Genomic DNA, 28000 nt, shown 5'->3' with positions numbered 1-28000 from the left:
TTTTTCAGCAGCAAGTCCCGTTCCTCCTTAAAAGCAGAAGCAGAGGCAGAAGTTTAACATCTTCTTCCATTAAGCAGAAAATCAACAACTGAAAGCCGAACACTTTGATTAAGCCCGAGTCAGTTTCCGTATTCTTTCTCCTGTGTTTCTAATCCTATACAAACGCACTCATCCAGATTCCGATTCTCCTTCATCAAAGATAGATGGCTCCCAATGGAAGCCGCTTCACCAGAGCATCAGCAGGTGACATATTGGTGCCAGTGGGATTCCGATTCCGCCCCACAGAAGAAGAGCTGGTCCACTATTACTTGCAGATGAAGCTCGAGGGAATGGATTACATTGTCAGCGACGTCGTCAGTGAAATCGATATCTGCAACCACGAGCCAAGGGACTTGCCTGGTAATTATTTGCAAACTCCAGGTCTTAAATTTTGATTATTTTCTTAGTTCAACGAGTCTGATAATCTGTATTTTCCATTGGGTATTTGGGTTTAATCCAAATGTAAATTAATTACCAAACCCAGTTCTTAAATTTTATGTTTTTTAAATTTTGCTGAAAATTTTGGTAAAAACTTTGAATTTGCAGTTCAATGAATCCGACACTCCGTTTATGCAATTGGGTTTAGTCCAAATGTAACTTTATTATCAAACCCAGTTCTTAAAAAATTCAATCTTTTTATTTATTTTTTTTATGAGAATTATACTAAAACTTTTCAATTTGCAGTTCAATGAGTTTGAATCTCTGTTTCCTGTTTAGGAAATTGGGTTTAATCCTAATGCAACTTATTACCAATCCCAGTTCTTAATTAAAAGTTTTCTTTTTTGGGTGACAATTTTACGAAGGCCAGTGATTTCTGCACTCTTCTGTGAGTTGGAAAAATTATAAAATGTTCATTTTTGAGGTGTAAACAGCTGAAAATGCAGTGCGAAAAACGCTACCCCTTTCGTTGAATGAGTCTGATAATCTTTATATGCAATTGGGTTTGAACCAAATGTTGTGTTTTATGCAGGGCTTTCACTCGTAAAGTCGGATGATCAAGAATGGTACTTGTTCAGCACTTACAAAAAAAACAGCAAAAACCAGATCGTAAGGGCGACGAAGGAAGGCTTCTGGAAGGTCACTGGTGAGCGAAAACAGGTCAAGACTAAAGACAAAAGAAGTGTCATTGGTGAAAAAAGGATTCTAACTTTTAAGCAAGGTCGTGTTCGGAATCCCCAAAATACCGACTGGGTTATGCATGAGTATTACATCCCCAAACCAATCCTAATGATAATCAGGTCACCATTCTTGTTCCTTTTTTGGGGTTATTGTTTCCGAATAATGTTATCGATATGATGTATAATTTGCAGCATTGTTTAACAATTTTTATGAGGTAAGTTGTAAACTGGAGGCTTGAGGGGTTTTCGTTGTGAAACCGAAGCCTATTTGGTTTGGTTCCAAGGGGTTTTGGTTCTGAAACCATTGAAAGGATCGAAATTGAAACCCTTGGAGCCAAATTGGTATTTAATGTAAATGTGCAAACTTCAATGACTTTTGTTTTTGAACATTGTTTAATTTTGTGTTGCTGCCACTGCATTACATGATTGGTTTTTGCAACTTAATTGTGCAGAGGGATTTAGTTGTCTGTTGCGTAAAGAAGAAATCAGGTGAGAATGTGGATGCTGCAAACTGTCATGAACGTGAATCTAGTACTTACAACAACAATGCATCTGATTTTGAAAACCAACAGCTACTAGCACCTGGTATGGATATTGAAGAGCTTTTTTCGGACCGGGCCGTGGCCCAGTGCGACCGTCCAGGGTCCAAAAAAATTGGGGGCACCAAATATATTAAAGAGGTATATTCATATGCGTTTTCTTAAAGAGTATAAATTTTTTAAATTTGATTAAATGACAAAGAAATTTAGCTAGAATTGGCGTAATAGATTTATTTAATGGTTAGGACAAAGTTCAACATTTAATCAGTCCAATAAACATAGCCCAACTAATGAATTTTTGGTTTTGGCCCTGACGGCAAGTCTACTCCGTTTAAGTTCTCTATTTCCTTTCTGGATCTCTCTGCCTCCATAACCTCAAATCCTTCATTTCCTTCCATCTTGTTAATTCCAACTCTTTTCCCTGGTCTCGCCCAAATCGCACTCACTCACCAATCGAAGCCACAAAGCGAGAGTGAGAGAACCTGAGCAGCGGAGATGAAGACCATCTTCTCCTCTGAGACCATGGACATCCCTGACGGTGTCAAGATTTGAGCTCGAAGTTCCTCGTGGGAAGCTTATCCGCAACTTCAAGCTTTTACTCCAAATTATAGAGTTATCGAACAGTATTTACTCCCTTGAATGAAACAGGTTCATATCCATTTTAACAGACAACAATCTGGTGGTGGTTGCTTTCATTTTTTTTAAATTCATCTATTTTTGCTTTAAGCATCTAGGTGAAAGTGAAACGAGATTGTTGACTCGTGCTAGTACTAATAAAACATCATATGCAGGATGTTTTGAGGCGCGAGGCCAACAGGAGTGCTGGTGGTATTCCATTTATGTATCTTCTTCTAGTTGGCTTGATTGGCATTATTTTGGGGTACATTCTGAAGAAGACATGACCGGGCGGGCACCTCACATTCCCTGGGCACTCCCTTTGCTGGACAATGAAATGTGTAAAAAAAAACAAGTGAAAAAAAACCAGAAATTGAATGTGTGATTGATTAGAAGCAACTTTCGTTTATCGTATTGCTAATCTGTATTGACACTAGAGAACGTTCTGAAATGTGCGACCATTAAAAGGAGCACTTTCTCATTGTATTAGCAGGTGTTGAAACTACAGCAAAATAACAAATATTATTTCCAAAATTGAACCGCAATATCCCACACTATTTCTGAAATTACAGCAAAATTACTCACATTATTTCGGAAAACTGAACCAAAATAACTCACACTATTTATGAAACTACAACAAAATAACCCACACTATTTCATAAACTAAACCTAAATAACCTATATTATTTCTGAAAGGGAACTTTTATTAAAAAGACTTGGACTAAATTTATTTTAACAAAACACCATGCTATAACTTTATTTAATGGAAAAAAAACTTAAATTTTAATGACAAATCCTTAAATTTCAACAAAGATGACAAAAGAACTTAAATGTTTATGAAAATGACACAATTTTAATACAATTTTTTTTTAAAAAAAAAACCTTACGCGTGGGATCTGCGCATCCATTACAAACACTGTTTATAAAACTAAACAGTACTACACTGTTCATAAAACTTAACGGTAGTACACTATTTATGAAACTGAACGGTACTACACTATTTATAAATAGTGTCTAGTTATCGGGTCCCGTTCCATAAATAGTGTATAGTACTTGGTATAGTTTCATAAATAGTGTCTCATTCTTGATCCATTTTCATAAATGGTACACAGTTATTGGTCTTTCATATATAGTGCCTAATTATTTGTCATGTTTCATAAATAGTGTCTAGTTCTTGGTCTAATTTCATAAATAGTGAATATTAATTGGTACAATTTCATAAATAGTTTCTTTTTTAGTATAGTTTCATAAATAGTGTCTCTTTCTTAGTCCAGTTTTTTATATTGAACTCTTTCAATTTTTTATATTTTCTAATCAAACAAAGAAAAAATTAGAACTGGAGGTGATTGAAATTCATATGGTTCACACTTAAAGTTTATTTTTCTTAGCATATTCCCAAACAAATCAAACAAAAGATACTGTGAATTATAAATCGAACCCGGTATTCATAAGAAAAAAATAAAAATCGAGCTCATATTTTACTCAAATAATTGAGAATCCTAGATGATACTGTGAATTATGGATCGAACCCGAAATTCATAAGAAAAAATAAAAATCGAGCTCATATTTTACTCAAATAATTGAGAATCCTAAATGATACGAAGCTTCAGATTCAAAACCTAATTTTCTCAACAATTTTCCTACATTTTCGTGAGCCAAACAGAACTCTCGTGCATGAAAGCATGTAGGACTGATATGGAACCTACAGAACATGTAATCCAAAACAAGAAGTAGGCGAAAAATCGAATCTAACAAGCTCGATTAAGTGAAAACTTCATTAAACAATGAAAATTAAAGATGAAAAACTTCGACATTTCTGCCAATCATCTTCATGTGTTTCCTCGGGAACCAAACAACACTTTGCGATTGAAATTCCAAAAAATTAATAGTCAATCCTTGAGTGAGGAGGAAGGACCGAGATGGAGCTGAAATTGCAGGTCTTGTTGATCTTTAACTTCATTTGCTTGAATCAAGATGACATTGAGGTCCGTTTGGTTGTTCAGAAATTGGAGATTGAAAAAAAGTTGAATTTCTAGGAGATTTGAAAAGAGATAGACCTTTTATTGGAAAAAGATTACTGATTGACAGTTTGAAAAATCTTCTACTTCTTCATATTGTTCTTCTTTGTAAGTGGAGGATCACGTGTTTGACAGAGGTGCATTGGCTTGCATGCGCTTTTGTTAGGTATTTTTTTTTTCTTTCTCTTATCCTTGTGTTATGTTGATCAGGAAATACCAAAGAGCGACTGCTTTCGCTACTTAGGATCTATCTTGCAAAAGAACGGAGAATTAGATAGAGATCTCAACCATAGAATACAAGCTGAATGGATGAAGTGGAAGAGTGCATCCGGCGTGTTGTGTGACCGCTGTATGCCACTGAAGCTCAAGGGAAAATTTTATAGGACGGCAATAAGGCCGACGATGCTGTATGGCACAAAATGTTGGGTGGTGAAGCATCAACACGTACACAAAATGGGTGTAGCGGAGATGAGTATGTTTCGTTGGATGTATGGGCACACGAGAAAAGATAAGATTAGGAATGAGGATATCCGAGGTAAAGTAGGAGTAGCCGAAATTGTAGGAAAGTTGAGAGAAAATCGGTTACGGTGGTTTGGACATGTGCAAAGAAGGCCTACTGATGCTTCGGTTAGAAGATGCGACTACGGGATAGGGGTTCAGGGCCGAAGGGGTAGAGGAAGACCTAGGAAAACTTTGGAAGAGACTCTAAGAAAAGACTTAGAGTACTTGGATCTAACGGAGGACATGACACAGGACCGAGCACAATGGCGTTCTAAGATTCATATAGCCGACCCTACTCAGTGACTTGGATTTTTCAAGTCTCCAACAGAAGTTTTCCTCACTCAAAAAATTAAGGGAACACTATCTCAACCTATATGTTTCACTCACAAAGCTTCAACATACAAGCTTCAATAAAAGAAAAATTCAAAGAACTTAGTGAAGAAGGCTTTGGTGTATTTAACACAATACGTTGAAATGAAGCAAAGTTTATTTATTGATACCTCTGATAAGTTACAAATATGTACATATACATGAGTCAAAATAAACAAACAAGAGGGGGCCTTCACAAAGGTTGCTTAGGAGAAGTCTCAGCAGTCGGTAGAGCCCCAGAAAGAGAAGGCACCGGAGGGTGATCACTTGGAGCCTCAGTACTGGACAGAACCCTAGAAGGAAGAGGCATCGGAGGCTGATCATTTGGAGCTTCATTACGCGGTACAGCCCTAGAAGACGAAGGCAATAAATGCCTTTGGAACAAACCCACAAACCTCTGATGATCAAGTAAAATCTGACCATCAGATTCCTTCACCTGGTCAAACTTCCTCTTCATGTTTGTAGCATAGTCATGTGCGAGCCTGTGCAACTGTTTATTCTCATGCTTGAGCCCTCTAATCTCCTGCTTGAAACTCATCACTTCAGCCACCAATGATTCAACTTGACGGGTTCGAGCAAATAGGTGTTGGGTCATATTCGAAACAGAACCTGCACATTGAACACTGAGAGCCAGAGAATCCTTAATAGCCAACTCATCAGACCGTTTGGAAAGAAGTCTGTTATCTTTGGGAGTGAGAATGTTCCTGGCCACCACCACAGCGGTCATATCATTCTTCATCACGGAATCCCCAACGGTAAGAGGACCAGTAGGGGATAAGAAGGATGGGCGCCATATGTTGTCTGGAGAAGGCGCGGTTGCCTCTTCACTAAGGTTCAAGTCAAAACGACGGTCGGAAGGGCCAGACATTTTCAAAGGTGTTAAAGAGAGAAGAGGTCGAACAAATCAAGATCTTAGAAGTGCAAGAATGGAGCTTCTACTAGTGGAGATTCAAGTGTGCTTTGGAACTTAATGCCAACCTCTATAAAAATCTGCACTCGACGGAGCTTCAGAAATCGAAGAGGCGCCTGCTCAGAAATCGAAGAGGCGTTTGCTTTCTCAAAAGCTGGGCTGCTCAAAGACCACGAGGGCCGATCTTAGAGATCGAAGAGGCATTTCCTTTCTCAAAAGCTGGGCTGCTCAAAGACCACGAGGGCCGATCTAAAAAATCGAAGAGGTGCTTGCTTTCTCAAAAGCTGGGCTACTCAGAGACCACGAGGGCCGATCTCAGAAATCGAAGATGCACCTGCTTTCTCAGCCTTCTCAGCACCTGTCACATGCACACTTAGCTTTGCGGAAATTACGGGCAATCTGTCGAAGATTTCTGGTGAAGTAGAAAGCACGTGAATCTTATTGTTCAATCATCCACTTTCCACATGCAACATCAGCTCATGGGTACCACAGATAACTTTGCCAAAGATCTCTGACAAAGTTTAGACACGTGAAGCTTGCAGCTCCCACTACATCGCTATGACCAAGAAGGGTAAAAGAATAGCAAAGAAACAGCACTAACAAAGTTTAGACACATAAATTTTGAAGGTTTAGCTACCATATTATTACCCACAAGGGTAAAGGAACAGCACCACTGCTGGATAATTGGAAAGTCCCTGTGTGTCAACCTCTGTGCTCCGTGGCAAGGTAGACTAGCAAAAATGCCCAACCTTCACTCACATTTGAGAAAACACTCCCAACAAGATTGCTTGCTCCAAATTCGAAGAGGCACCGCTTTCCGAATCTCGAGAGCCAGCCTCCCAACATGATTACTTTCTCAAAAATCGAAGAGATACTGCTCTCCGAATTTTAAGAGCCAGACTCCCAGCAGGATTGCTTTCTAAAAAATCGAAGAGGCCGTTCTCCAAATCTCAAGAGCCAGATCCCCGACAGGATCGCTTGTTCGAAAACCGAAAATGCATCACTTGCTCAACTTCGAGAGCCAGATCTCCTTGGATAAAGCTTGTCTGTAATCTTCACACGTAACATCAGCTTTCCAGATACCACATACCACTTTTTCAAAGTGCACTGACAGAGTTAAAACATGTGAAGCGGGCAGTTCCTACTACAATGCTATGACCAAGAAGGGTAAAGGAATAGCATTACTACTTGTTGTTAGGGAGACTCTTATATATGTCGACCTCCATCCTCAACGGACAGGCAGACCTGCAAAAATGCTCAACCTTTCCTCATATTTGAGAGAGCACTCCCAACGAAGCCTCTCGAAATACTCAGCTTTCTTTCCCCCCGATAATACCTCTGCAAACAAGCTACAGCAGAGCAAGAATATCTCATATCATCAGGGTTAAAAGCAAGAGTATCCCATATCATGCTTTTTCCCTGTCTTTTCCTTTGACCTTGTTCTTACCTGCAAGACAAGGAGAAAGAAAGCAATCAGTCAGCACTTGGAATCAAGCTTCCAGTCAGGAACTGACTGCCTGGAACCCCTTACCTGATTACTTACCTGGCATTGCTCTCGAGTACTCATCTTCAACATCTTATGCTTCCAGAGAAGATACCACATCTGTCTGAGGAACATATAGGGCTAGTGAGAAGGATACAAGGAAGCATGTGGAGACAAGCGTAACAGAACACGTGCCGATACTTCCACTACTTTGTCAACAGCAAAAGTATCCCATATCAGCAGGGTCGAATGTACTCTAGATTTGATGGACTTGTTTTGACCCTCAAATTCTTCAGTCGGCCTTATACTCTGGAGGTAACCAGAAAACCCTCAAGCCCAGTTCAAGAATAAGCCTGTGGAAAGTTACTTCTTCAAAAGAAAAAGTATCTCATATCATCTCTTTTCCTTTTCTTCTCTTTATCCTTCATGCTGCATGCAAGATACGGAGAATGAGAATAATCAGCCGGAACTCGAAATCAAACTTTTGATCTGTGACTGATTGCTTGGAGCTCTGATTGCTTACCTTATTTGTCACCTCTTTCAGCAGATTCCCTAGCTCAGCGACTTGGGGGACTCCTACTACATGGTTTGTATTGCGCTTGACCACGCCTGAAACTACAAGTAAGCTTCAAGTGAAATTGATACATTACCTTGTGCATCTCCACCAGTTAAAGATACCACCCTTGGATGGAGGAAGAGTACTTCCAGAGAAGATGCCATATCTACCTATGAGACAGATAAGGCAAGTGAAGACTTCCCACACTTCGGTACTTAGAAGTTTCGTGATTACTCAGCGGCTTGGATCTTGCAAGTCCCCAATCGAGGAGCTTCCCCTTCAACTAGGAGGCCAATCACAGAGCGACATGTGTCGACATTAGAAGTCAATCATAGCGCGACACGTGTCAACATCAGAAGCCAATCATAACACGACACGGGTCAATGTCAGAACAAGGCTAGAAACTCTCTTCTATAAAAGGAGATCATTCTCCAAAAATATTTCCTAATGTCATTTGTACTAAATCATTCACTTGTACCCACTAAAGGAGAGTTGGAACCTATGTACTTGTGTAAACCCTTCACAATTAATGAGAACTCCTCTACTTCATGGACGTAGCCAATCTGGGTGAACCACATACATCTTGTGTTTGCTCTCCTGTCTCTATCCTTTTACATACTTATCCACACTAATGACCGGAGTAATCTAGCGAAGGTCACAAACTTAATACTTTCTGTTGTATCAAAGTCCTCACTGATTTTGTGCATCAACAATCCTTAAGTCCTTACCTTTTTGCATTGGTAATGGATGAGTTAACAGGACATATTCAAGATGTTATTCCTCGGTGTATGCTTTACGCAGACGATATAGGGTTAATAGATGAAACTCAGGAAGGGGTAAATGCAAAGCTTAACCTTTGGAGAGAAGTGTTGGAATCTAAAGGTCTTCGCCTAAGCCGATCAAAGACAGAATATATGGAATACAAGCGGGATGGATGAAGTGGAAGAGTGCATCCGGCGTGTTGTATGACCGTCGTATGCCACTGAAGCTCAAGGCAAAATTTTATAGGATGGCAATAAGGTTGGCGATGCTGTATGGCACAGAATGTTGGGCGGTGAAGCATCAACACGTACACAAAATGGGTGTAGCGGAGATGAGGATGCTTCGTTGGAGGTGTGGACTCACGAGAAAGGATAAGATTAGGAATGAGTGGGTTGGACATGTGCAAATAAGGCCTATTGACGCTCCAGTTCGAAGATGTGACTACGGGACAGAGGTTCAAGGCCGAAGGGGTAGAGGAAGACCTAGGAAAACTTTGGAAGAGACCCTAAGAAAAGACTTAGAGTACTTGGATCTAATGGAGGACATGACACAAAACCGAGCGCAATGGCGTTCTAGGATTCACATAGCCGACCCCACTTAGTGGGAAAAGGCTTTGTTGTTGTTGTTGTTGTATCCTTGTGTTATGTTAATGAACTCCTCTAGTTCTCTAAGAATGTTTTTTTTTCCTCCCAAAAACAGCCCTTTCTCCAATTTTTATTTTTATTTTTTTTATGAATCCCCTTTCTCCTGCAATCAATCACTCCACATCAATTTCTTTTTTAAGAGCTGTGCCATATATTTTAAATGGAGAAAAATCTCCATAGAAGCAAATATATAGAGTAAATTGTAGTTATGATCCTTTAACTTTAACTCAATTGGAGCAATGGTCCCTCAACTAAAAATTCATTACCATTGGTCCCTGAACTTATCAAAACGTGCAGCTATGGTCCCTCAACTAAAAATTCATTACCATTGGTTCCTCAACTTTAATTCAATTAGAGAAATGATCTCTTAACTTTAACCCAATTGTAGCAATGATCATTCTAACATAACTCGTTTTGACAAAAAATTTGACATAGTTGATGAAAAGGACCATAATTACACACTTTGATGAGTTGAGGGACCCTAATTATATAAATGATTATTCCAACATAACTTATTTTGACAAAATTTTGACGAAATTGATGAAAATGACTATAGCTACACATTTTGATAAGTTGAGGGACCATTGCTCCAACTTGATTAAAGTTGAGGGACCATTGCTACAATTTACTCCAAATACATAAGCTGGGAAAAGGCACCAGCACACCAAACCAAACAAAAGCTAGGAAAAAACGTTGTGCAATTGCATGCGTGTTTTTAGTTAGGTTTTTTTTTTCTTTTATTCTTATCATTAAATAAAGTTATATGATAGTTTTTGGTTAAGATTTAAAATGTTGAAGCCTTTTTCATTAATTTTTGTCTACAATAACCCATACTATTTCTGAAACTACATCAAAATAACCTACACTATTTCTAAGAACTGAACCAAAATAACTACACTACTTTTAGAATTAAACAAAATAAACATTTTCTAGAACGATAGCAAAATAACCCACACTGTTTATTTATTTTTTTTGTCATTAGTTAAATTTGGGGGTGGGGAGAATCGAACTTGAGTGAGGTGGGAGTTTTCTTGGCTCTAGTGCCACTGCAACTAGGCCCCCATCCTCCCACACTGTTTATTAAATAGAACCAAAATAACACACACTATTTCTAGAACTACAACAAATTACCAACAATATTTCTCAAACAGAACCAAAATAACGCACACTATTTCTGGAACTATAGCAAAATAACACACACTATTTCTAAAATTGAACCGAAATAACCCACACTAATTATGGAACTACAACAAATTTACCCACACTATTTCTGAAAACTGAACCAAAATAACTCACAGTATTTCTGGAACTACAACAAAATTATTCACTATTTCTGAAAATTATACTAAAATAACTCACACTATTTCTTCAAAATTCAATGAGAAAATTAAAAAATAACAAATAATAATGAATTGGTGAATGCATGTGGTTCAATATCTTAGTGAATAGGGTTTTGGATTTCTATATATTTTTGGTTCGAAACTCTCCTAAAATAGATGATTGTAATAATTTCAAAAATTCATGCATTTATGCATAGTATGAATGTTTTTTTTCTTTTTTTTTTAGCTGGGTTTTTCACAATTTCAAACATTCATGCATTTATGCATAGTATGAATGTTTTGGGCTTTAAGAGGAATACATGGCAGCAGATTGCAGTGACTTTTTAAGAAAACGCAATTATTTTTCCTTTAATTTCTCAACTGATTGGTGTCTCCATAAAAGGGCAGTGGAAGGCCATCGGAGCAAGGACGAAAACGAGGACGGACGGGTATTCTTCGTCAGCGGCAGCTTGACAGAGTTTCTCTGATTCAGAGAGGAAGAAGCCTGTGAGGCTTTTTATTCCGATGATGTTGTCAGGATTTGGGGTGGGTCCAATGATGCCATCGACGGTGGAAAGGAAAGAGGTGGTGAATGCTTGACGTTTGTCGGAAGTTTTCTTGGTTTTGGATTACGTGTTCATATGTATTTAAAGAAAAAATGTTAATAGTCATGCATCCATCTCTTATTGCTCGGGTACACCAGCTATCAATCTTATGTGGAGTTCCCGGCTCCTTGAAAAATTTCTCCTTCCTTCATGGGAGATCTGGTCAATCCCTCGCCTCCTTCAGCTTTTGCCTTTGTTCCCCATCGACCCAACCTCATCATCTTCGTCATTCCCACTCGTCTCTCCCATCGACTCCACCCCCAATCCGTCCCCTTATTTCTCATGGCAGCCATGGCAGTGGGGGAGGAAGGTGACAGCGAATCATGAAATGGTTTCATGGAAGGTTTTGTATTTATTGATTGACATGTTTGCAACGGCACGGATAAGAGAAAACTAATAAAAGAATGTTTGGTTGTTTGGTTATGAGTACAAAAAGTGGAATTAGTGTTCGGTTATGAATTTAAATGAACAGATGTTGTAATATTATTGAGTCATTGTAATAGGTCAGTATGTATTGGGTAATGAATGATGTATACCCAAACTGAAGTATTGTCCTACCTTTATTCTGTGGAATTAATCCTATCATCTATGAATTATGCACTTATGATATCATGGATTAAGTGAAAAATGGGAACAAAAAGGTGTGAATGAAAAATGGGTACAATATATATGTGAGGTGGGGTAGTCTGTAGTGTGCTAGAAGACTACTTGCTGAGGAAGTACTTGAGACTTGCTGACGAAGTATTGGATATCTCCATCCTCCAATCACAAAATTCAAATATATTTATATAAAGAGGGAGGAAAGAAAAGGATTAAACTTGGATAAGGGCACTCTAGATCATGTTATGTGCCTTGAATCTCATGTATTTAATCTCATTTGATCTCACATTGAGATGTCTAATGACATTAGAGATGAAAACCAACCAACCCTGGCACATTGCAATAGAATCCGGAAAGGTGAGGAAATAGAAGAGGATTATTTCAAAGCCAAAGTTTGTAGTTTTATACCTTCAGATGTGTTCCTCCTAAACTTTTTGTCTCAATTTTAGCTTTAAATACACAGTAAACTGTCGATTTGGTCACTGATTATTATCCAAGTGAAATTAAGTCTCTAAACTATTTTTTCGATAAAATAAATCTTTAAACTCATTAAAAAGCCTACTAATTTCATCCCTATTATAAAGATTTGAATCTATTTTATTTCATTTTATGTTCATTTAAGTCACGTTACTTGCATGCGATACATTTTAAAAGGTAATATCGTCATTTTCTCAAGGTTAAGTATTTTGGCTCGTTTTTACGTTATCGAGAAATGTAAAGGTTTAGTCCCTTTTCGAGTGAACTATTAGTATTAGTGAAGCTTCGAGGACTATAGGAGTGTACACATGAATGCAGTTTTGAAGAATTGAAATAATGTGTGACCAACTTGAACTTGATTTTTCTTAGTACTATCTTCAAACTTATTCGTCAAAGTTTTGTTTAACCATTAGAAAATTACCCGTTCTCTTTCTCTTTTAGGATATGAGATGATGGTCACGTGACTTCAAATGTATACATTCGTTGTTGTATAGAAGAAGGAAAATGATTTTCACACACATATTTTCAGTTCCTACAAACTCCTCCTTTTTAGTCACTAATTGAACAAACTAAAGGAGAATCAAATATAGAAATTAGTGAGACTGTAGAAGGTGCAAAAGTATGCATAGAAATCACTCCATATTAGAAAGTCTAGAATCATTACGGGAGATTTCAACATATCATTTTTCGCTACATGCACAACCCACTTATTTGTGATCGTTAGGTTAAAAAAGTTACAGAAAATCAACGAATAAAAACAATAAGTTGTGCAAATGAAAAAGAAAAATGAGTGAGTAGAAAAAACAATTCTTGGCTACGTACTCAAGAATGAGTAGGTACTCCTACTCAAATTTTTTTTTGTTCGGTTCACAAAATTTCGTGCTTATAATCGGAACCCTTCATATCATAAATCAGTTTGTAAAAATCATCTTTGCATAAAAGAAATTAAAACTAAGGTCATTTAGTCAATCAACTGTAACAAATAGATAGACGATTTGTAATGCTTTTATCCTTATTTGTCCATCTATTTTTATGTTGTTCCATGACCAAATGACCTTGTTTTAATTGAAATTTTTGTAGAGCTAATCTTTATAAACTGATTTATAATATGAACGGTTATGATTATAAATACGAAGTTGTATGAATCGACAATGAAGAGTCTTGAGAAGGAGCTCTTACTTATATTTTGAGTAGCCAAGTATTAATAGTGTAGAAATCATGTTGTAAACTGAAATAGAAAGGAACAAAGTTACCCGAAAAATGTAGAAACCTTGAGTGGTGAACGATTCTTGGAATGAGTAGTGGACTAAGTCGTTCTCTTTAAGACGTTTTGCGGCTCTGCCCAAAGTGTGCAAGCAGTTCACAAACATCACGTTGTTCTCAGGATAAAACAACCCAGAACCTTATTCCTCTAATAAGTTCTTTCTTGCACAATGAAAGAACTTTCAAACTCACACCCTTTTTATATGTTGCTTTAGAACTCAATTTTAAGAAAAATATATACGCTATTGCTTCTCTATATATTCCTTCGGTACAGTATATGTGCAAAAAGATAAAGTATACGTTGCAAGTTTGACAGAATCAGGGACCTGAAAACCTTAAAGAACCAAAACGGACGAAATCAAAAAGTAAATATTCAAAACGGAACAAAAGAATGAATGGGGACTTGATCATCTTCTCTATTCAGAGAACAAATTCCATCCAATTATTTAATGTAAGAAGCTTTCTCACGTTTCAAAGGTTAGTGAAGGAGGTTACTCCTTATCAAAAGATAAGGTTAAAAATCAATTTAGGTTATATACATTTAATGGTTGTAATAAACTAAAATATAAAACCACAACGGACAAATACATAGCAATTAAAATATTTAAATAAAAACATATTTACTCCAACAAATCATTTCTATTATTGATAAATGATAAGGAGATTCTCAAAAGTAGAATTCTCTATAAACTCTTTGTTATCTCATGTTTTTTTACAGTATTTTATAATATTGAAACAAAAATTAATGTTAAACTCTAAAGTGACAAAGGAACCATGAAAAATCTCACTTTAAGAAAATTTCCTTAGCATTTTTATCATTATTATTTGATTTTGGATTTGTGAGAAATGCTAAAGAAACTCTCTCAAATAAAAACTTTCCACAAACTTCCTACCACTTTACAATTTTATAGTAATTCTTGTGACAGTCTGTCCCTAATTTTAAGAATTTTTAAAGTTTTAATATAGGATTTTACAAAAATGCCCGTTGAGGTATGCGCATTATTCGAGGTTAATCGTTGTGTCGTGCCATCTAAGAATTTTTTTTCTTGACATATCCTCGTAGTACTCGTCGCTACGAACGTGTGGGCATTGACGGTTCGTTATTTGGAGTTATAACGAAAAAGATTTTAAAGTTTGAAGTTTGGGCATTTTATAAATTTTATTATTAAAATTTAGATGACCCATATTTAATGAAGAAGTAAATGAATGGCTCGGATGTAAAGGAAAACAAAAATAAATAAATAAAAAGTGAAGGAAGGTTTTGTGTGTGTGTGTACGTGTGAGGAAGGAGAAGAAGAGGAGATTGGGCAGAAACTGCCCAACCAGAAGGAAGAAGAAGATAGCTCTGGGAGAGAAAGAAGAGAAGCTGGGCGAATAGGGAGAAGAGAGAGAAGCTTCTGGACAATCAGAGAAGGGGAAAGGAGGAAAGGAGAGAGGTCGAGAAGTGGAGGAAGAATAACAGAAATGGGTTTTCAACCCATGACCCGTGCGACCCGGTGGGTTTTCCACCCCATTTCCGTCGAAATTTCTTCACTTTTCCGGGGAGTTACTTCAAACCAACACTTGGAAAACCCTATATGATCTTCCCTCTTCCTATGACACCCCAAAAATCAATGAATTTCGTGGTGATTTCGCGAAGAACACCCACACGGGTGTCGCGACTTTCTTGTTCAAATTCTTCAAATCTTGAAATGTTTCCTTTCAATTACTAACACCATTAGCATTCCTTTAGGACCTGGAACAAAGCCCAAGCTTTGATTTGGACGGTGGAGTTGTTTTGAAGGTCGAATTGGAACTCACCCAATTCTAGGGTCCGCACAGAATTTGATGAATTCGAAGTGTTTCCAGGCCAAATTGGCCTTGTCCATAGGTATGAAAGTTACTCTACTCATTGAGATCTTCAATTCTGTATTTTTTGAGAATTGTTTGAAATAGTTGGATTTTCCGGCGAGCCGGGGCGGCCGACCGCCACCCGCGGTGGCCCGTGCGGCGGCGCGTGGCCAATGGCCCGCCAATGTCATTCTTAGCATGTGTTTATGGTTCTAGGTTTAGTTTTGATAATTGATGGACGTAAATTGAGTAATTGAACCTAAGTTCGTTTAGATTCGTGGTTAGGTAAAAATGTGAATTGACGATCCGACCGTTGGATCGTCACCAAACTTTGATATGTTGTAATACGTAATATTTTAGGATTATAGGAACTTACGGATCAGGAATTCGATTTACGGATCTTTCGGAATTGGAGTTGTAAGTTCATAAAATAGAATGTTAACTGTCACTTGGTTTTCTAAATTGACGGAGATTTGACCGTTGGATGGTAATCAAAATTGTATGATGATGTCCTAGAGGTATATTGTGGACCTCTAGAAGTTATGGATTTGAAATCTGAGTTGCAGATCTTCCGGACCGAACTACGTAGTGACGTGTCTTATATAAGTTATATATTCCATCGATATGAATTCTGAGGTTGGATTTGATTATTGTTCTAGGCGCTGATCGTCTTGACGCCTTGATGTGTGGTGCTACGGAGTTGTTGGGCGAACTCCAGGTGAGTGGGCAGTTTTTGTTTTTCGTATTACCTATATACTATTAATTGTCCCAGAAATTGAATTTATATGAAAGTATGTTTTCAATTGCCATGATGCATATTAAAAATTATATGAATTGATATTGATGCATATATATATATATATATGTGTGTGTGTGTGTGTGTGAATTGGTGATGTGGACGCACATGTGAGTATCAAGTGAGTTTATAGGGTTTATATGAATGAATGATGATGTGAATTATGTTGAGAGCTCATAACCTGCACCCATGGTGTTAGTGCTTATGTTATTCACCCTGCATCACACGCTCACCTTGGATCCAAGTAGATGTTAGTCGTACAGACCACGAGAGGTGGTTTTGACATGCTAGTCGTACATGCCATTAGAAGGGTTCCGACCGGTAGGTGACCTTAGATTATGTGCACATATGATTGATGAGAGAAGCACTAGAGCGTATTATTTCACCATCTTAGTCGTACAGACTACTATAGGTAGTTCCGACTTATGTGCAGTGTAGTGCCGTACAGGTCACAGTTGGTGACTTCGGTAGGGCCGTACAGGTCACAGTTGGTGACTCCGGCTGGATGGGATATTGAGCTATAGAATCAGCCGTACAAGACCACTGTAGGGTCTCAGGTTGATTTATTATTTCGCCTGATTTATATTGATGCATTCATATTATATTTTGGCATATGACATGGCATGACATATTCTTTCTGAAAAGCGTTGAAGGATTGTGATTTGAGCTTTTGATGACATATATATGTTTATTTACTACTTTTCTGGGAAAGTATACGGGTTTTACAGCGAGAGGTTAGAAATGTTTTAAATGAAATGTTTTCGAAAAACTTTGTTTTACTGACCCACTCAATTTTGTTTTGCGCCGCTCCGGGTTCTAGTTAGCAGAGCTTTGGTGGCCATGAGGAATCCAACGGTGTTCTGACATAATTCACAAAAGTAGGACTCACCCTCGGGTGTTTCATCTTAGTAATTGTATTTTTTTTAAAGCTTCCGAACTGTGTAAATGGTTACGTCACACTCACGTGACGGCTAGCACGCCCTCCTTCGGGACGGGGTGTGTCAGTTGGTATCAGAGCCTAGGTTGCAATTCTGGACATCTTGAGAATTTCCTAGTGTCTTCTGTCAAAACCATACCGCCTCGTAGCGAGTCACGTAGTTCGGATGGGCCTAATTTCCCTGATATAGTAGTTTGGGGGGAAATTATTGCCATTGTGATTCAGTCTATTATCTAAAGGGACATTTTGAGACTGGTTATAAGTTAAATTTGAATCACTTTAGGGAAATGAATAACCTAGGGAGCAGATCGATGGCTTAATCATTTGGGAAAAGACGTTTCGGATTATGCAGAGTCAAGAGAATCTTCCTCCTGACAGGTGGGTCGAGATGACTACCTAGTTTCTGAGTGTTGAATCTGCATTCTGATGGAGATAGGAATGTTATCCGATGTTATCGGAAGAACAGCTGTTTGGAAGTCGTTTAAAGAATTGTTTAAGAAAAAGTTCATTCATCCAGTATATTATTACAGAGAGTTTATAGACTTGCCTTGTTTCCATTCGGATGTTGTTGCTAATCCGGTCGAGGTGTTATGTCGTTTTTGGCTGGATAATAAGAAGAAGTGGCGTTCTTTGGCAACCACTATTCATTGTACTTTTTACCAGGAGTTTACGAGATGTTGTTGAGCATTGAGGACTCTGAGAACATGATCAGCGAGAGTAAAGAGGAATAAGAGAGTAAAGAGGAATAAGAAAGGAATGAGAATCAGAATAAAGACGATAAAGTTAAAGATCCGTCATATCAAAGACCTCGGAAGGCTCAGAGCTTCAAAAGAAGTGAAACTAGAGCTAATTTTCCCAGCTGAGGTTTTAGTGCCACTGGTTAGAGGCGAAGTGATAGATTTACTAGTGATCCCAGATTTCTGAGGCTAGGTGACTGGTAGAGGAAATGTATCTTTGTACCGTAGGTACAATATTAGGCTTTGGAGAGTGTGGGAAGTTGTGAAGGTGTTCATGTGGTTAGATGAGACATAGAGGTATGAATTGTCCCTGGGATCAGTTGTTACCCAACAGTCTTCCTTGACATATCACTTGGAAAATTGATAAGTAAGTCGTATAGGTCACTATATGTGACTCCGACGTATGTGCTAATATGGATGGTTGAGCTACAGACTCAGCCATACAGGTCATTCTAGCTGACTTCGGCTGATATAATTCTTATTATTGACGATGTTGCCAAAGGAAGTTATGAATGAGCACGATCAAGGCGTATATATGTATTTTCCCTGTGAGGAGTAAAATGATAATATTGCACCCTTAAGAATTGTTGCTTACTTATCGAGACGACAGTGAATTATAGTTATTGCGGGTTGCAGACCGTAGTACCCATAACTTATTTGTTGGATTCGTTAAGCAAGTAAATAGGTAGGTCATTCTATGTCGGTTATGACTACTCAGGGTGTCCAGTGATGGTGGAAGAAGTAGTTATGCCAGCGAATCGTATTCCGTTAGACATTGTGGATTTCGATGTGATTTTAAGCACAGATTGGTTACGTTATAATCATGCCAATATGGATTGCTACGGGAAATCAGTTACTTTCCATTGTCTTGGATTATCAAAGGTTACTTTTGTGATTGAGCAAAGTGGAGTGAGGCATGTCGTTATTTCTGTTGTGAGAGCAAAGAGATTATTATCAAAAGGTTGCCAAGGATACCTAGCTCATATGGTGTTGCAGGATCGTACTCCTAGTATTGTGGATGACGTACGAATGGTAGACGTTTTTCTAATGTGTTTCCGGAATGATTTACATGGATTGCCACCAGACAGAGATGTGGTGTTCACTATTGAATTGTCTCCAAATACATACTTTATGCTATAGATTGGTTCCTACAGAGTTAAAGGAATTGAAAATTCAGTCGCAGGAATTGGTTGATAAAGGTTTCAGTCAACCTAGTACGTTACTTTGGAAAACCCCAACTTTGTTTATAAGGAAGAAAGATGGGACCTTAAGAATATGTATGGATATTAAGTAATTGAATCGGGTAACGAATAAGAACTGTTATCCATTGTCGTGCATTGATGATTGTTTGATCAGCTTTGAGGTGCCTATGTGTTTTCAAGGAAATAGTTGAGGTCTCGTTTACTCTTAAGTGAAAGTAAAGCATACTAGTCATTTTGAGTTGGTGTTAAAATGTTTAAGGGAACCTCGGTTGTATGCTAAGTTTAGCAAATGTCAATTTTGGACGAATCAAGTGGCATTTTTGGGACATGTGATATCTACACAAGGTATTCAAGTAGATCCTCAATGAGTGACAAATGGGGAGAATTGGAAACAACCTCGAACCGTCACTGAGGTACTGAGTTTTCTTGGTCTAGCAGGCTACTATAGACGTTTGTAAAGGATTTTTCAGTCATTGCTTTGCCATTGGCGGGATCGACTAGAAAAGAGGTTAGGTTGGAGTGGATGAAAATTGTGAACAAAGTTTCAGCAACTGAGGTATTATATCACTCATACTCTTGTTTTAGCACTCCCAGATGATAACAGTAATTATGAGGTCTACAGTGATGCATCCTTGAATGGTTTAGGATGTGTGTTGATGCGACATGATAAAGTGATTGCTTCACTTCACGACAATTGAAACCTCATGAGATGAATTACCCTACTCATGATTTAGAATTAGCAACTATCATCTTTGCTTTGAAGATTTGGAGACATTGTCTTTATGAGAAGAAAAATGCGAGATTTTTACGAATCAAAAGAGTATCCAATATCTATTTATTCAGAGGTATCTTAATCTTAGGCAACGGAGGTGGATTGTGTTGCCTAGTGATTTTGATTGCATGACCAGGGCGATCGCGCAAATGTTGTGGCCAATGCTTTTAGTAGGAAGACCCCAGCGAGAATTAATGCTTGGTACGGTTGCCATGTTCATCTTCTTGTGGATTTGAGATCTACTGGAGTAAAGTTGGGAATGGAAGATCAAAAAGAAAACGTACTTGCTAATTTTCAAGTTAGGCCTGTTTGGTAGGTCGTACTCGAGACTTAAGCGTTTGACGAAGAAATTCAAGAATTTATTTAAAGCAAGGAATTGCGGGAAAAAGAAAGACCTCAGAGTTAGGGAATCAGATGGCAAGCTTATGCAAGAGAACAAGGTGTTTATACCTAATGTTATGGAATTAAAGGAAGCAATTTTAGAAATTGCATATTGTTCAACTTATACAATGCATCCTAGAGGTACTAAAATGTATCATACCACTCGAATATTTTACTATTGGTCTGGTATGAAAAGAGAAATGTTTGTATGTATAAATAGATGTAACATCTGTCAACAAGTTAAAACGGAAAGAAATAAGTCTTTTGGATTGATGTAGTTACTACCCGTCCCTCAGCGGAAATGAAAAAAAATATTAATATAGATTATGTGTGCAAGTTTCCTCGTTCACGAGATGATTGTGATGAAATTGAGGTGATAATTGATTGACTTACTAAATCAGCGCAGTATTCTTCAATGGAAGAGCAGTAACCTTTCCAAAATTGCAACAATTATTTATCTGTCTTATGGAAAAGAGATTTGGGCTTACGGATCTGTTGAACTTCTTGGGTATGTTGGTCCTTTCAATTTATTCCCTAGAGTAACGCCATAAGGCCGTGGAAAGGTGCGGTTCGGGTCGAAATGGAAGACAAGTTAAATCCTAAGTACATCGGGCCGTCTTTGACTATTGAGGGAATCAGTGAAATACTTTCAAGTTTGAGTACCCTTGGGATTGGATAAGGTGTATAGTGTAGTTCATGTTTTGATGATTCGTTACAAAGTAGCAGATTCGTCGCATATGATTCTGGTTCAGCCTTGGAGATTAATCCGGATTTGGCTTATAATGAGGAACCCATGATTATTTTGGAATAGAAATAGGAAGTCCTGAGAAATAAAACAGTGTACTTGGTAAAAGTTTTATGGAGGAATCATTCAGCAGAAGAAACTTCTTGGGAGACAAAAGATCGAATGAGAGGGATGTGTTCCAGGTTGTTTTATGGATATCGATGGATTGTAAAGATTGTGTAAATTTCGAGGACGAAATTTTTTAAGGTGGGTAGATTGTGACAGTCTGTCCCCAATTTTAAGAATTTTTAAAGTTTTAATAAAGGATTTTACAAAAATGCCGGTTGAGGTATGCGCATTATTCAAGGTTAATCGTTGTGTCGTGCCATCTAAGAATTGTTTTCTTGACATATCCTCGTAGTACTCGTCGCTACGAACGTGTGGGCGTTGACGGTTCGTTATTTGGAGTTATAACGAAAAAGATTTTAAAGTTTGAAGTTTGAGCATTTTATAAATTTTATTATTAAAATTTAGATGGCCCAGATTTAATGAAGAATTAAATGAATGGCTCGGATGTAAAGGAAAACAAAAATAAATAAATAAAAAGTGAAGGAAGGTTTTGTGTGTGTGTGTGTGTGTACATGTGAGGAAGGAGAAGAAGAGGAGATTGGGCAGAAACTGCCCAACCAGAAGGAAGAAGAAGATAGCTCTGGGAGAGAAAGGAGAGAAGCTGGACGAATAGGGAGAAGAGAGAGAAGTTTATGGCCAATCAGAGAAGGGGAAAGGAGGAAAGGAGAGAGGTCGAGAAGCGGAGGAAGAATAATAGAAATGGGTTTTCAACCTATGACCCGCGCGACCCGGTGGGTTTTCCACCCCATTTTAGTCGAAATTTCTTCACTTTTCCAGGGAGTTACTTCAAACCAACACTTGGAAATCCCTATATGATCTTCCCTCTTCCTATTACACCCCAAAAATCAATGAATTTCGTGGTGATTTCGCGAAGAACACCCACACGGGTGCCGCGACTTTCTTGTTCAAATTCTTCAAATCTTGAAATGTTTCCTTTCAATTACTAACACCATTAGCATTCCTTTAAGACCTGGAACAAAGCCCAAGCTTTGATTTGGACGGTGGAGTTGATTTGAAGGTCGAATTGGAACTCACCCAATTCTAGGGTCCGCACGGAATTTGATGAATTCGAAGTGTTTCCAGGCCAAATTAGCCTTGGCCACATGTATGAACGTTTCTCTACTCATTGAGATCTTCAATTCTGTATTTTTTGATAATTTTTTGAAATAGTTGGATTTTCCGGCGAGCCGGGGCGGCCGACCGCCACCCGCGGCGGCCCATGCGGCGGCGCGTGGCCAATGGCCCGTCAATGTCATTCTTGACATGTGTTTACGGTTTTAGGTTCAGTTTTGATAATTGATGGACGTAAATTGAGTAATTGAACCTAAATTCGTTTAGATTCGTGGTTAGGTAAAAATGTGAATTGACGATCCGACCGTTGGATCGTCACCAAACTTTGATATGTTGTAATACGTAATATTTTAGGATTATAGGAACTTACGGGTCCGGAATCCGATTTACGGATCTTTCGGAATTGGAGTTGTAAGTTCATAAAATAAAATGTTAACCGTCACTTGCTTTTCGAAATTGACGGAGATTCGACCGTTGGATAGTAATGAAATTGTAGGATGATGTCCTAGAGGTATATTGTGGACCTCTGGAAGTTATGGATTTGAAATCTGAGTTGCAGATCTTCTGGACGGAACTACGTAGTGACGTGTCTTATATAAGTTATATATTCCATCGATATGAATTCTAAGGTTGGATTTGATTATTGTTCTAGGCGCTGATCGTCTTGACGCCTTGATGTGTGGTGCTACGGAGTTGTTGGGCGAACTCCAGGTGAGTGGGCAGTTTTTGTTTTTCGTATTACCTATATACTATTAATTGTCCCAGAAATTGAATTTATATGAAAGTATGTTTTCAATTGCCATGATGCATATTAAAAATTATATGAATTGATATTGATGCATATATATATATATGTGTGTGTGTGTGTGAATTGGTGATGTGGACGCACATGTGAGTATCAGGTGAGTTTATAGGGTTTATATGAATGAATGATGATGTGAATTATGTTGAGAGCTCATAACCTGCACCCATAGTGTTAGTGCTTATGTTATTCACTCTGCATCACACGCTCACCTTGGATCCAAGTAGATGCTAGTCGTACAGACCACTAGAGGTGGTTCTGACATGCCAGTCGTACATGCCATTAGAGGGGTTCCGACTGGTAGGTGAGCCTAGATTATGTGCACATATGATTAATGAGAGAAGCACTAGAGCGTATTATTTCACCATCTTAGTCATATAGACTACTATAGGTAGTTCCGACTTATGTGCAGTGTAGTGCTGTACAGGTCACAGTTGGTGACTCCGGCAGGGCCGTACATGTCATAGTTGGTGACTCCGGCTCGATGAGATATTGAGCTATAGAATCAGCCGTACAAGACCACTGTAGGGTCTCAGGTTGATTTATTATTTCGCCTGATTTATATTGATGCATTCATATTATATTTTGGCATATGACATGGCATGACATATTCTTTCTAAAAAGCGTTGAAGGATTGTGATTTAAGCTTTTGATGACATATATATGATTATTTACTACTTTTTGGGGAAAGTATACAGGTTTTACAGCAAGGGTTTAGAAATGTTTTAAATGAAATGTTTTCGAAAAACTTTGTTTTACTGACCACTCAATTTTGTTTTGCGCCCCTCCAGGTTCTAGTTAGCAGAGCTTTGGTGGCCATGAGGAATCTAGCGGTGTTCTGACAGAATTCACAAAAGTATGACTCACCCTCGGGTGTTTCATCTTAGTAATTGTATTTTATTTTTTTTAAAGCTTCCGAACTATGTAAATGGTTACGTTACACTCACGTGACGGTCAGCACGCCCTCCTTCGGGACGGGGTGTGTCAATTCTCGTGCCAAATTTATAGAACATGATGCAAAATATGAGATGATAGAAAATTCGAAGCCCACTTTTAAGAGAATTTACCTATACCATTACTCTTGGATTTGTAATTCAAGGAGTAGGATTATTTCACCTCTTTTTTTTCCTCTTCTTCCTTTCACTTCTAATTGAACGGTCACGATTAAGTCACGTCCACATCTTATATTAATTTTTTATAGCAAAAGAAAGATAAAATAAAAAAATGTGAGAAGAGATGATGGAAGGAGATAAAAAAAGAATGAGAGAGAATTCTAGTTCATAATTCAATATGTAGAAGAAGGACCCGTAACTTTTGACAGATTTTATGACATGGGGCAGATTCCAAAATGTAAAATATTCCAAAAGCTAAACTTCCCAGAAAAGTTTCAAAAAAAAAAAAAACTTCCCAGAAAAGGAAAACGAACTTCCAAGAGGGGTTTGATCAAAAGGACAAAATATATAATTAAGCAGAAGTTCAACATCTTCTTCCATTAAGCAGATAAGCAAGAACTGAAAGCCGAACACTTTGATCAAACCCAAGTCAGTTTCCGTACTCTTGTTTCCGTACTCTTTCTCCTGTGTTTCTAATCCTACACAAACCCACCCACCCAGATTCCGATTCTTCTTCATCAAAGATAGATGGCTGCCAATGGAATCCACTTCTATAGAGTAGGTAACGTTGTGTTGCCAGTGGGATTCCGATTCCGCCCCACAGGAGAAGAGCTGATCTGCTATTACTTGCAGATAAATCTCAAGGGAATGGATAACGTTTTCAGCGACGTCATCCCTGAAATCAATATCTGCGACCACGAGCCAAGGGACTTGCCTGGTAATTATTTTCAAAACCCAGGTCTTATATTTTCATTATTTTTCTTAGTTCAGTGTGTCTGATAATCTGAATTTTCCATTGGGTGTTTGTGTTTAATCCAAATGTAAATTAAATACCAAACCCAGTTCTTAATTTTATTTATTTATTTTTAAATTTTGGTGAAAATTTTAGTAAAATCTTTGAATTTGCAGTTCAATGAGTCTGACACTCCGTTTATGCAATTGGGTTTAGTCCAAATGTAATTTATTATCAAACCCAGTTCTTAAAAAATTCAATCTTTTTATTTATTTTTTTATGAGAATTTTACTAAAACTTTTCAATTTGCAGTTCAATGAGTTTGAATCTCTGTTTACTGTTTAGGAAATTGGGTTTAATCCTAATGCAACATATTACCAATCCCAGTTCTTAATTAAAAGTTTTCTTTTTTGGGTGACAATTTTACGAAGGCCAGTGATTTCTGCACTCTTCAGTGAGTTGGAAAAATTATAAAATGTTCATTTTTGAGGTGTAAACAACTGAAAATGCAGTGCGAAAAACGCTACCCCTTTCAGTGAATGAGTCTGATAATCTTTATATGCAATTGGGTTTGAACCAAATGTTGTGTTTATGCAGGGCTTTCACTCATAAAGTCGGATGATCAAGAATGGTACTTCTTCAGCACTTACAAAAAAAACAGCAAAAACCAGACCGAAAGGATGACGAAGGAAGGCTTCTGGAAGGTCACTGGTGAGCGAAAACAGGTCAAGACTGAAGACAAAAGAAGTGTCATCGGTGAAAAAAGGATTCTAACTTTTTACGGAGGTCATAGTCGTGATTCCCAAAAGACCGACTGGGTTATGCATGAGTATTACATCCCCAAAACCAATCCTAATGATAATCAGGTCACCATTCTTGTTCTTTTTTTGGGGTTATTGTTTCCGAATAATGTTATCGATATGATGTATAATTTGCAGCATTGTTTAACAATTTTTATGAGGTAAGTTGTAAACTGGAGGCTTGAGGGGTTTTCAACCGAAGCCTATTTGGTTTGGTTCGAAGGGGTTTTGGTTTTGAAGTCATTGAATGGATCAAAATTGAAACCCCTTCGAGCCAAATTGGTATTTAATGTAAATTTGCAAACTTTAATGACTTTTGGTTTTGAACATTGTTTAATTTTGTGTTGCTGCCGCTGCATTACATGATTGGTTTTTGCAACTTAATTGTGCAGAGGGATTTAGTTGTCTGTTGCGTAAAGAAGAAATCAGGTGAGAATGGGAATGCTGCAAACTGTCATGAACGTGAATCTAGTACTTACAACAACAATGCATCTGATTTTGAAAACCAACAGCTACTAGCAACTCGTATGGATATTGAAGAGGTGAGAATGCTGATTAACTTTTTCGTATATATAGACGGTGCAAAAGAAACTGATCTAAAACCTTGCTTATTTATGGTTCACAATGCAGGAACATACTCAGCAACAACAAATGAATGGAATGCAATCTGCATTTTCGGATGAAAATTTAGAAGAGTTGGTAAATTCATTTCTTGTTGACTGGGATCAGGATGCACAGGTAACAAAAAAAAAAAACACAGTCCCCATAGAATAGAAGCTTAAAATCTATATTTTTTTGGTGTGTTGGTAGTTTTCACTGGCAAACGCTAAAACTTTGCTTAACTTTTTGGTACTGGAGGCTTTGGAAACACATTCATGTTTTCAGACTATTTTTTTTTTTATTTTCAGGAAATGAGTTTACAAATGCTTAGTGAGCCACCCGTTGATTCACGCCACCCCAGAAGACAGGAAGGTGTTAAGCTTTGCCAGAAACAGGCTGCTTCCTCTGTCAATGTAGTACCTAATCAATTAGTCACTGATGAACATTCTGGTACACTTCATCAATTAGTTAATGATGAGCATTCTGGTACACATCAAAGAACTAGCAGGCCGCAACGTGAATCAAGACACGTTAATGACTTAAACGTAAAGAATGCTTCCTCTGTGGATGCAGATGCAGAATTACCTCAGATTAACTGTATTCAATTAGCCCCTGAGGAATACTATAACAATGAAAGAACACGCAGAAAAACATATCCAACAAGTGCCCTCAAAGCACTAAGCAAACAGAAAGAATTAAAACAGCAGCAAAGCAAGGTGAGCGAAAGAACCCAAAACTGCAGCACAGGGAACGTGAATAATGATTCTTTGTAGAGGCTATTTCCACAACTTAATTTGGTTTATTTTTGCAGGCGAAAGAAGTTGCAGAGCATCGAGCTGCGGTTGATTTTCCCCCGAAGAAGACCTCTATAACAGAGTCTAACAAAGAAGCAGAGGTGGCTCAAGGCAATAATGCAGAAAAGGGTATGAAGCAGACTCAGCAACAACAAAGTATGGACTTTTTTGAGAGGGAAAAGTGTCGTATGCTTGGCCTTAGTAATGATTACTATAACAATGAAAGAACACGCAGAAAAACATATCCAACAAGTGCCCTCGAAACACTAAGCAAACAGAAAGAATTAAAACAGCAGCAAAGCAAGGTGAGTGAGAGAACCCAAAACTGCAGCACGGGGAACATGAATAATGATTCTTTGTAGAGGCTATTTCCACAACTTAATTTGGTTTATTTATGCAGGTGAAAGAAGCTGCAGAGCGTCGAGCTGCTGTTGATTTTCCCCCGAAGAAGACCTCTATAACAGAGTCTAACAAAGAAGCAGAGGTGGCTCAAGGCAATAATGCCAAAAAAGGTATGAAGCAGACGCAGAATGCAACAACCGCCGGCAATTGGAAGGGCTGTTCTTTCATTTCATGGGAGACATTGTCAAAGAAGATATCTCAATTGATTAAATAAATATTGTAAATTGGTAATTAGTTATTTACTTGTTATGTATTTGACTTCCTTGTTTGTAGGCTTTAGTTTAGGATCAGGAATGTATCTGATCTCCTATATATTTTGTAATCCTTGTTTCGATCAATACAAGTGAAAGAATTCTACCA

At 37.9% G+C, this 28000-nt stretch overlaps 1 protein-coding gene and 2 long non-coding RNA genes across 6 annotated transcripts; all 3 read left to right on the top strand.

Annotated features, from left to right (window-relative positions):
• The first annotated feature begins 35 nt into the window (after positions 1-35).
• Positions 36-28000, top strand: LOC103441476 (NAC domain-containing protein 4-like). 4 transcript variants are annotated; one of them, XM_070824584.1, is made up of 8 exons: positions 58-399; positions 25642-25910; positions 26237-26386; positions 26475-26582; positions 26753-26894; positions 27018-27160; positions 27256-27543; positions 27639-28000. In XM_070824584.1, exons 1-8 carry the CDS (start codon positions 204-206, stop codon positions 27852-27854), a joined length of 1512 nt encoding a protein of 503 aa, XP_070680685.1. In that variant the 5' UTR covers positions 58-203; the 3' UTR covers positions 27855-28000. The 4 variants fall into 4 exon arrangements, with proteins under 4 accessions (XP_028955835.1, XP_070680685.1, XP_028955839.1 ...); XM_070824590.1 differs by lacking the exon at positions 58-399 and adding an exon at positions 24673-25029; XM_029100002.2 differs by having other exon boundaries at positions 36-399; positions 26753-27160.
• LOC114823973 (uncharacterized) lies at positions 2205-2710 on the top strand. The gene is made up of 2 exons (XR_003772158.2): positions 2205-2344; positions 2488-2710. It is a non-coding gene; the product is annotated as an uncharacterized lncRNA (long non-coding RNA).
• LOC139195947 (uncharacterized) lies at positions 15149-24120 on the top strand. The gene is made up of 5 exons (XR_011581030.1): positions 15149-15314; positions 15551-15688; positions 16308-16366; positions 23050-23108; positions 23991-24120. It is a non-coding gene; the product is annotated as an uncharacterized lncRNA (long non-coding RNA).

This window comes from Malus domestica, chromosome 01 (assembly GCF_042453785.1).
Source record: "Malus domestica chromosome 01, GDT2T_hap1".
NCBI classification, from domain to species: domain Eukaryota; kingdom Viridiplantae; phylum Streptophyta; class Magnoliopsida; order Rosales; family Rosaceae; genus Malus; species Malus domestica.
The sequence above is the reverse complement of the archived record's forward strand: the minus strand, read 5'-3'. Positions and strand labels throughout refer to the sequence as shown.